The sequence below is a fragment of the Antennarius striatus genome, chromosome 3 (assembly GCF_040054535.1).
Source record: "Antennarius striatus isolate MH-2024 chromosome 3, ASM4005453v1, whole genome shotgun sequence".
Taxonomy (NCBI): Eukaryota; Metazoa; Chordata; class Actinopteri; order Lophiiformes; family Antennariidae; genus Antennarius; species Antennarius striatus.
Window position 1 is genome coordinate 29,607,160 of NC_090778.1, and position 8,569 is coordinate 29,615,728.

Consider the following 8,569-nt stretch of genomic DNA (forward strand, 5'->3'; position numbering starts at 1 on the left):
GGTCAGGCCTAGAATAAGTGTTGTTATTAAGAGGGAAAACATCTATGAAGCAGATTCCATGTTAGTATTTGCTCATTAACGTCTTCTAATGCGGAGACAATCTCATTGGTTCTCCAGCACGTGTCCAGAGACCAGAGGTGAACTTCCTGCAGCGGAACCAGCTGGACCGACTGCTGAATGTTTCACTGAAGCGCTGATCCCAGTCGCCGCCTCTTAGTTTTCCCCACAGAGAGCAAGAAGAATCTTCTCATAGTCTCCTTTTGTGTCGTCCTACACGTAAAAAAAGGAAGGAAATAAGCAGCTCCACCTCTAGAACAGGTTAATCGTCATCAATAACTCCAGATGTTTGCTCACCAGAATATCCTGGTAGAGCGTTTTGCCGTAGTTTTTCTTGTACTCCTCCTTGATCCGTTTCAGGTCTATTTCCGAGCGGCTCACCATGATGCGGGTCAGAACGGGTTTACAGGCCCCTTTACCCTGAGGGATGGAACAGAGATCATGGGCTGAAGCAGCACCCTGCTTCCACTTTTCGGTTTGGAGGTTAGTGTTTGAACTGTACCTTCATGGCCAAGTTGAGCCTCTCAGCAAAGTATGCTGGCCTGCTCCCGGCACACTTCACTACGTTAATGAAACCAGTGTTAGAATGTGGATCTAAGGATGAGTGGGTGAGTGTTCAGGTTCCAGAAGCTGGACTTCACCTATAGCTGTGAGACAGCGTTCAATATCTCCCTTCATCTGGAGATCGATGGCTTTGGCCACGTCCACTTTACTGTACTTTGAGTATCTCTCGAACACTAGAGGAGAAGAACCAGAGGGTGAGGTCCAGATGGGACTGACCCGACCAGGACCCGACCAGGACCACCATCCAACTGACCTTGACGGAGATGAGGTGCGCTCCTGGTGGTGAGAATCTCAATGAAGGCAGAGCAGTCCTTCCCCTTCCTCCCCTCGCCGGCTTCGTAGAGACACCTGGCATCGCTGTCGATCAGCTGATCACAGACACCTTCGGTCCTGCCAGCCTGTGATCAGGGCAAACAGAGCAACACTGCACTGAACACGAGCAAAGGACACAGAACTCCAGAACCGCCAAATCAACGAGTATGGACCGTCAGCGCCTATGGAGAGCAGAGCTGTGGGTGTGCCGCCTCCTGACTGGCAGGTGGCGATGTTGCGTACCCAGGGTTCAGCTGAGACATCGTCCTCAGACAGGGAGCAACAGTGAAGACTTGGCACCATACACACCACACACACATCAGAATGACGCTGCTGCGTCCGCCCACAAACACTTGTAGGGTAAGGGAGAGTGGTATCGAGCTACCAGGCGCTCTGGTCGGCTTTCAGTGGGCTGATCACTAAAACGACCACATGGGAAGAGAAGACTCACGTCAGTTTGAGTTAAAGCGCGTCTTTTAACTCCCTTTATCTCGTAAATTTGTATGAGGTCATTTGATGTATTTACTTTTTGGTTTCTCATATTTTGGGTGAGCGGTTCCTTTCTATGTAAGGGGAGGGGGGACATGGTCCAACCACAATTACCATTTTGATTCAACTGGACAGTTAAGCTGCAAATGGTGCAAGTTTCCAAAGGGACCTCCTCTACAAAGTGTCCCTCTGCCACTCAACAGTGTCACTCAACAGTTGTAAAAGGCCGACATGTGAAAAGAGCACGTTGACATCACATTAGCATCATTATTAAATAAGTATTTTTGTTAGTTTCCAGAAAGATCTGAGGGCTTAAGCTCAGGTTAAACAAAGACAAACTTCAACCACTTTGCTCCAGTGTTTTACCAAGAATCCAATCCCGGTCCTGCAGATCCAGCAGTTTCTGACATCAGATCCAGAAGGAGGAACAAAATGTGAATGAGATGACCTGGGTCAGGGTTAGGTCACCAAAAGTCAGGCTTTTGAGTCAAAATCAGATTGTTCAAGTGTTTGGGGTGTAGTTTGAGACTGGGGTAGGGGGTGTTCTGTTGTCACTGTCCTCCACCTACCTTACAGAGTGTGAGGAGGGCAGCCTTGAAATCCCCACTGGTGTCAGATCTGATGTCATCCTCAAGGTCTTTTTTATATTCTGGAGAGAATAAGCCAACGGCATAGAGGAATGAAAATGCTGAACATCATGTCGTCTGCCAGAGGCTGATCCCCCCTGCAGCATCGGTAGGTGGATAGGTGGAGCTGACGAGTGTCTGTCGGTACGCACCTTCCTTGTAGGCTTTCTTTATGTCCAGGATTTCCACGTTGTTTCGGGAAGCCAAAATCTCGATGAGGGTGGCCTCGTCAGTGCCCAGACCCTGAGAAATAAACCCGACAGATTGATCAGAGCGGGAAAACACATTCATGTTAGAAATGCCCCCAGCGTGGAAGTGGGTGGACGTCACGAGGTGCCAGAGGGAAGCGATGAAGGGAGGAACCATGTGCTGACGTGAGACGGCGTACCTTCATGGCCAGTTTGAGCAGCTGGGCGTCGTACTGGGCTGGAGTCTTGAGCAGGGCCAGCACCACGTCCTCCAGGTCTCCCTTCAGCGCGTTCTTCAGTGCTGCCTCCAGAGGCTGGGGGTTCACACAGAGTTTGACACTATGTGACTGATTGCACAGCGACCACAATGCTAGCTTTACCTGTGTGAGACGGACTCACCTTGCCGCTGGCCTGCTGGTACGCCTGTTTGATCTGCTGGCGCTGCTCATTGCTCCTTTTCACCAGAATTTCAATGATGGTGTTCTCGTCCACACCTATACTCCAGAAACACAGCAAAGACTTCAGCATGACGGCCAGCAGGGGGCAGTGCATGTCCAGAAGCCACCACATAACAAGTCAAACAGACAGTTGCAGCCACGTCATGTTCACACACGCCGGGTCGCTGCTTCACCTTTTGCCTTGATGGCCTTGTCCAGGACGGCTGCATCGCCGATGGGGCTGAAGTTGGGTGCTGCGTGCACCGTCCCCTCGTTCTTCAAGACCTGATGCAACATGGGAAATATTCTCAGATTCAGTTACTCTTTAAAACATTGCATCACCCCTCCCCTGGCTTAACGCAGACAGAAGGCATAAAAAAAGACCTCAGTGGCATGACCCTACCTATTAACCCTATCCCCTCACCCTACCCCTGACCCTATCCCCTACCCCTGCCCCTATCCCCTCACCCTACCCCTGACCCTATCCCCTACCCCTGACCCCTGCCCCTATCCCCTCACCCTACCCCTGACCCCTAACCCTATCCCCTCACCCTACCCCTGACCCTATCCCCTCACCCTACCCCTATCCCCTAACCCTACCCCTCACCCTAACCTTATTCCTCACCCTATCCCCTACCCCTGACCCTACCCCTGTGGGACCAACTTCTGCAGGTTTTGCCCCTGCCCCTTTGGACCCTGACATGTTCAGAAGCTCCTGAATGCCAGCTGGCCTGAGGCGGGCTGATGTTGGACATCCTGCAGGATAACCTTCTGGACCTTTGCCTGAGATCCCTTCAGGGAACCGAGAGCAGAGGCAGCGTTTGGTTATGTTTGCAGAGTTTGTAAAGGGAGGGGCACGAATTCCTGCTTCTATGAGTCACGCTCACAAGACGGGCTGTATGGTCGATGTTCCTACTGCATGAGACCTTTGGTGTAACCACCCTGACTCCACCACACTCCTTGTCCTCCTCGTCAGGTTTCCCTCCTCTCTCTCCCCTGACTACATTTTTCCACTCTAACATTCCAGACAGGAAGCGAGGGAGAGGAGAAACGTACCGACTCATCGGGCATGCCCAGATAGATGGTCTGCTGGAGGAAGGTGCGGATGAGAGACATGGAGGAGTCCGGTCTGTCTGGGGGGGGCAGGAAGGGTTGGTTTGTCAGTCAGATCCAAAGAACACACGGAGAAGAAAATTCCTGTGGAAACAGAGATTAGTCCTGTTGAATTTTAGTTTACAGTTATAGACTAGTTATCTGTTCTAGTTAGTTATCTGGTCCAGTTGGTTATCTGTTCTAGTTAGTTATCTGGTCCAGTTGGTTATCTGTTCTAGTTAGTTATCTGGTCCAGTTGGTTATCTATTCTAGTTGGTTATCTGGTCCAGTTGGTTATCTGTTCTAGTTAGTTATCTGTTCTAGTTAGTTATCTGGTCCAGTTGGTTATCTGTTCTAGTTAGTTATCTGTTCTAGTTAGTTATCTGTTCTAGTTAGTTATCTGGTCCAGTTGGTTATTTGTTCTAGTTAGTTATCTGTTCTAGTTAGTTATCTGGTCCAGTTGGTTATTTGTTCTAGTTAGTTATCTGTTCTAGTTAGTTATCTGTTCTAGTTAGTTATCTGGTCCAGTTGGTTATTTGTTCTAGTTAGTTATCTGTTCTAGTTAGTTATCTGGTCCAGTTGGTTATTTGTTCTAGTTAGTTATCTGTTCTAGTTAGTTATCTGGTCCAGTTGGTTATCTATTCTAGTTAGTTATCTGGTCCAGTTGGTTATCTGTTCTAGTTAGTTATCTGGTCCAGTTGGTTATCTATTCTAGTTAGTTATCTGGTCCAGTTGGTTATTTGTTCTAGTTAGTTATCTGTTCTAGTTAGTTATCTGGTCCAGTTAGTTATCTGGTCCAGTTGGTTATCTGGTCCAGTTGGTTATCTGATTTAGTTAGTTATCCCTGTGTGTTAACCCTGATCAGACAGAACCCCCCCCCCCCTCTGCGGTGGGATCCTGTTGGGCGTTTCCACAATGACGACCTCTGAGCACCGAGTCCTGCGCGCCACACCCACGGCCCCCCTCGACCCGAACCGGCCCACCGTGTTCCGAACCGGGCCAAGTGGGCCACACAGACCCGGGTTCTTCAGCTTTAATCAATGATCGAAGCGGGTGGGTACCGATGCACAGGTTAACCCGTTGGCGCCGCGGCCACGCCCTCGGTATCGTCACCACCTGTGGTGGGAACAGGTCGCGCAGAGCCGAACCGAACCGGACGTTACCGGACATCTCCGAACCGACAGAGGAACCGACTCACCGAGGCTGTGAAGGAAGGTCCGTCTCACGGAGGGCAGGGGCGGCGGACCGACCGGGGACGGCCCTTATAGGCTCCACAAACCCCACCTCGTGACGTGGCAGCCCCCCACACCCTCCTCCGCTGCCATTGGACGGAACCGCTGTCCGCCTCTGCAGAGCCACGCCCGTCCCGTCCCGGACGGGGGGGGGGGTTCCGGTAGCGGACGGTGTACATGTGACGTCATACGTCTGTCAGCTCTGTTGGAAAAGGGACGCGATGGAAAACCACCGGCAGGAGTCATGACGTCATCGCGCTCGGCCATGACTCCTCCTGCGTGGTCACGTGGCCGCTCCGCGTCATCGTTCCACGGATGTGAACATCTGGACACGTAAGTCGAGATGGAGGTAATATGATCAGTGATGAAGAAGAGGAAGAAGAGGAAGAAGATTTGATTTTGAGTTTTAAAAATACATTTATTCATAAAAGCCAAATTATAAGAAAATCACGTTGACACAAAACCCAAAAGAGATTCACACAAAAAGGAATTCACATCAAAAACATTCCTGAATGAAGAAAACTAACATTTATCAGAGGCTCTTGTCTCCACGGTGAATGTGCTCCATTCAAAGTACAGGACTTTAAACACAGAAGAAGAAGAACAGATTAAAAACATTCGTTAGAAGAGTGAAGAGCACTGAAGTCTCCCACACTCACTGAAAGCATGAAAGACTGTCTCCTGAAGGGGACAGAGGGGACACTGGCTGGACACCGTGGGTGGGGGCTCTGTCACACAGGCTTTTCTTGTTTACTTTTACACAAAGAAGAAGACGAAGAAGGAGAACAGGAAGGAAAAATACACTTCATTGTCTGGGGGACATGATTTGACAGATGTTAGTAAAAACACACCTGATGCCCCCCCCAGATGACATCATCAAGGTGACGTGACCACAGGATCAGGACAAAAACCCGTCTATAGCTGTTCCCCAATGGCATTGTGTTCCCTATAGAACCTCGACCCTAGAAACATTGGGGTTGAGGGTGAAAGGGATTAAGGGGGTTCCTCCTGTAGAACCTCACATGTTTGTTTAGACTCTACGAATAAAGTTTGGTTGAATGTATCTCATGTACCTGTTGTGGACGGGAACATCCAATCAGAACAGTCAGGAAAGCTGGAGTGGGTGGAGTCTCTACATATGAGACAGGTGAACCGTCTGTACGTGAGACAGGTGAACAGTCTCTACGTGAGACAGGTGAACAGTCTATGTGAGACAGGTGAACAGTCTCTACGTGAGACAGGTTAACAGTCTTTATGTGAGACAGGTTAACAGTCCCGATATGTGAGACAGGTGAACAGTCTCTACGTGAGACAGGTGAACAGTCTCTACATGAGACAGGTGAACAGTCTCTACGTGAGACAGGTTAACAGTCCCGATATGTGAGACAGGTGAACCGTCTGTACGTGAGACAGGTGAACAGTCTATGTGAGACAGGTGAACAGTCTCTACGTGACACAGGTTAACAGTCCCGATATGTGAGACAGGTGAACAGTCTCTACGTGAGACAGGTGAACAGTCTCTATGTGAGACAGGTGAACAGTCTATGTGAGACAGGTGAACAGTCTCTACGTGAGACAGGTGAACAGTCCCCATATGTGAGACAGGTGAACCGTCTGTACGTGAGACAGGTGGACAGTCTACGTGAGACAGGTGAACAGTCTCTATGTGAGACAGGTGAACAGTCTCTACGTGAGACAGGTGAACAGTCTCTACGTGAGACAGGTGAACAGTCTCTACGTGAGACAGGTGAACAGTCTCTATGTGAGACAGGTGAACAGTCTGTACGTGAGACAGGTGAACAGACTCTACGTGAGACAGGTGAACAGTCCCGATATGTGAGACAGGTGAACCGTCTGTACGTGAGACAGGTGAACAGTCTCTACGTGCGACAGGTGAACAGTCTATGTGAGACAGGTGAACAGTCTCTACGTGAGACAGGTGAACAGTCCCGATATGTGAGACAGGTGAACCGTCTGTACGTGAGACAGGTGAACCGTCTGTATGTGAGACAGGTGAACAGTCTCTACGTGAGACAGGTGAACAGTCTCTACATGAGACAGGTGAACAGTCTTTACGTGAGACAGGTGAACAGTCTCTATGTGAGACAGGTGAACAGTCTATGTGAGACAGGTGAACAGTCTATGTGAGACAGGTGAACAGTCTCTATGTGAGACAGGTGAACCGTCTCTACGTGCGACAGGTGAACAGTCTATGTGAGACAGGTGAACAGTCTCTACGTGAGACAGGTGAACAGTCCCGATATGTGAGACAGGTGAACCGTCTGTACGTGAGACAAGTGAACCGTCTGTATGTGAGACAGGTGAAGAGTCTCTACGTGAGACAGGTGAACAGTCTCTACGTGAGACAAGTGAACAGTCTCTATGTGAGACAGGTGAACAGTCTGTACGTGAGACAGGTGAACAGACTCTACGTGAGACAGGTGAACAGTCCCGATATGTGAGACAGGTGAACCGTCTGTACGTGAGACAGGTGAACAGTCTCTACGTGCGACAGGTGAACAGTCTATGTGAGACAGGTGAACAGTCTCTACGTGAGACAGGTGAACAGTCCCGATATGTGAGACAGGTGAACCGTCTGTACGTGAGACAGGTGAACCGTCTGTATGTGAGACAGGTGAACAGTCTCTACGTGAGACAGGTGAACAGTCTCTACATGAGACAGGTGAACAGTCTTTACGTGAGACAGGTGAACAGTCTCTATGTGAGAAAGGTGAACAGTCTCTACGTGAGACAGATGAACAGTCTCTACGTGAGACAGGTGAACAGTCTCTATGTGAGACAGGTGAACAGTCTATGTGAGACAGGTGAACAGTCTCTACGTGAGACAGGTGAACAGTCCCCATATGTGAGACAGGTGAACCGTCTGTACGTGAGACAGGTGGACAGTCTACGTGAGACAGGTGAACAGTCTCTATGTGAGACAGGTGAACCGTCTGTACGTGAGACAGGTGAACAGTCTCTACGTGCGACAGGTGAACAGTCTATGTGAGACAGGTGAACAGTCTCTACGTGAGACAGGTGAACAGTCCCGATATGTGAGACAGGTGAACCGTCTGTACGTGAGACAGGTGAACTGTCTGTATGTGAGACAGGTGAACAGTCTCTACGTGAGACAGGTGAACAGTCTCTACATGAGACAGGTGAACAGTCTCTACGTGAGACAGGTTAACAGTCCCGATATGTGAGACAGGTGAACAGTCTTTACGTGAGACAGGTGAACAGTCTCTATGTGAGAAAGGTGAACAGTCTCTACGTGAGACAGGTGAACAGTCTCTACGTGAGACAGGTGAACAGTCTCTACATGAGACAGGTGAACAGTCTCTACGTGAGACAGGTTAACAGTCCCGATATGTGAGACAGGTGAACCGTCTGTACGTGAGACAGGTGAACAGTCTATGTGAGACAGGTGAACAGTCTCTACGTGAGACAGGTGAACAGTCTCTATGTGAGACAGGTGAACAGTCTATGTGAGACAGGTGAACAGTCTCTACGTGAGACAGGTGAACAGTCCCCATATGTGAGACAGGTGAACCGTCTGTACGTGAGACAGG

The 8,569-nt window shown here is 49.6% G+C and overlaps 1 protein-coding gene across 2 annotated transcripts; it reads right to left on the reverse strand.

The window, feature by feature from the left end:
• Nucleotides 1–32: 32 nt before the first annotated feature.
• On the reverse strand, nt 33–5,120 carry anxa1a (annexin A1a). Of its 2 annotated transcripts, none has more exons than XM_068311958.1 (12): nt 4,964–5,120; nt 3,730–3,870; nt 2,868–2,958; nt 2,636–2,730; nt 2,437–2,550; nt 2,201–2,291; nt 1,992–2,071; nt 875–1,019; nt 699–794; nt 560–618; nt 355–477; nt 33–270 (listed from the first exon to the last, which is right to left on the reverse strand). In XM_068311958.1, the coding sequence occupies exons 2-12, from the start codon at nt 3,787–3,789 to the stop codon at nt 214–216; spliced, it is 1,011 nt and encodes a 336-aa protein (XP_068168059.1). In that variant the 5' UTR covers nt 3,790–3,870; nt 4,964–5,120; the 3' UTR covers nt 33–213. The 2 variants fall into 2 exon arrangements, with proteins under 2 accessions (XP_068168059.1, XP_068168060.1); XM_068311959.1 differs by having other exon boundaries at nt 3,730–3,806; nt 4,964–5,017.
• Nucleotides 5,121–8,569: the final 3,449 nt, after the last annotated feature.

Coding starts and splice junctions, on each gene's coding strand:
- anxa1a (XM_068311958.1), bottom strand. CDS start 3,789: ATGTCTCTCATCCGCACCTTCCTCCAGCAGACCATCTATCTGGGCATG. Junction 2,072..2,200: donor AAAGAAAGCCTACAAGGAAG/GTGCGTACCGAC, acceptor TATTCTCTCCAG/AATATAAAAAAGACCTTGAG. Junction 271..354: donor CGCTCTACCAGGATATTCTG/GTGAGCAAACAT, acceptor TTTTACGTGTAG/GACGACACAAAAGGAGACTA.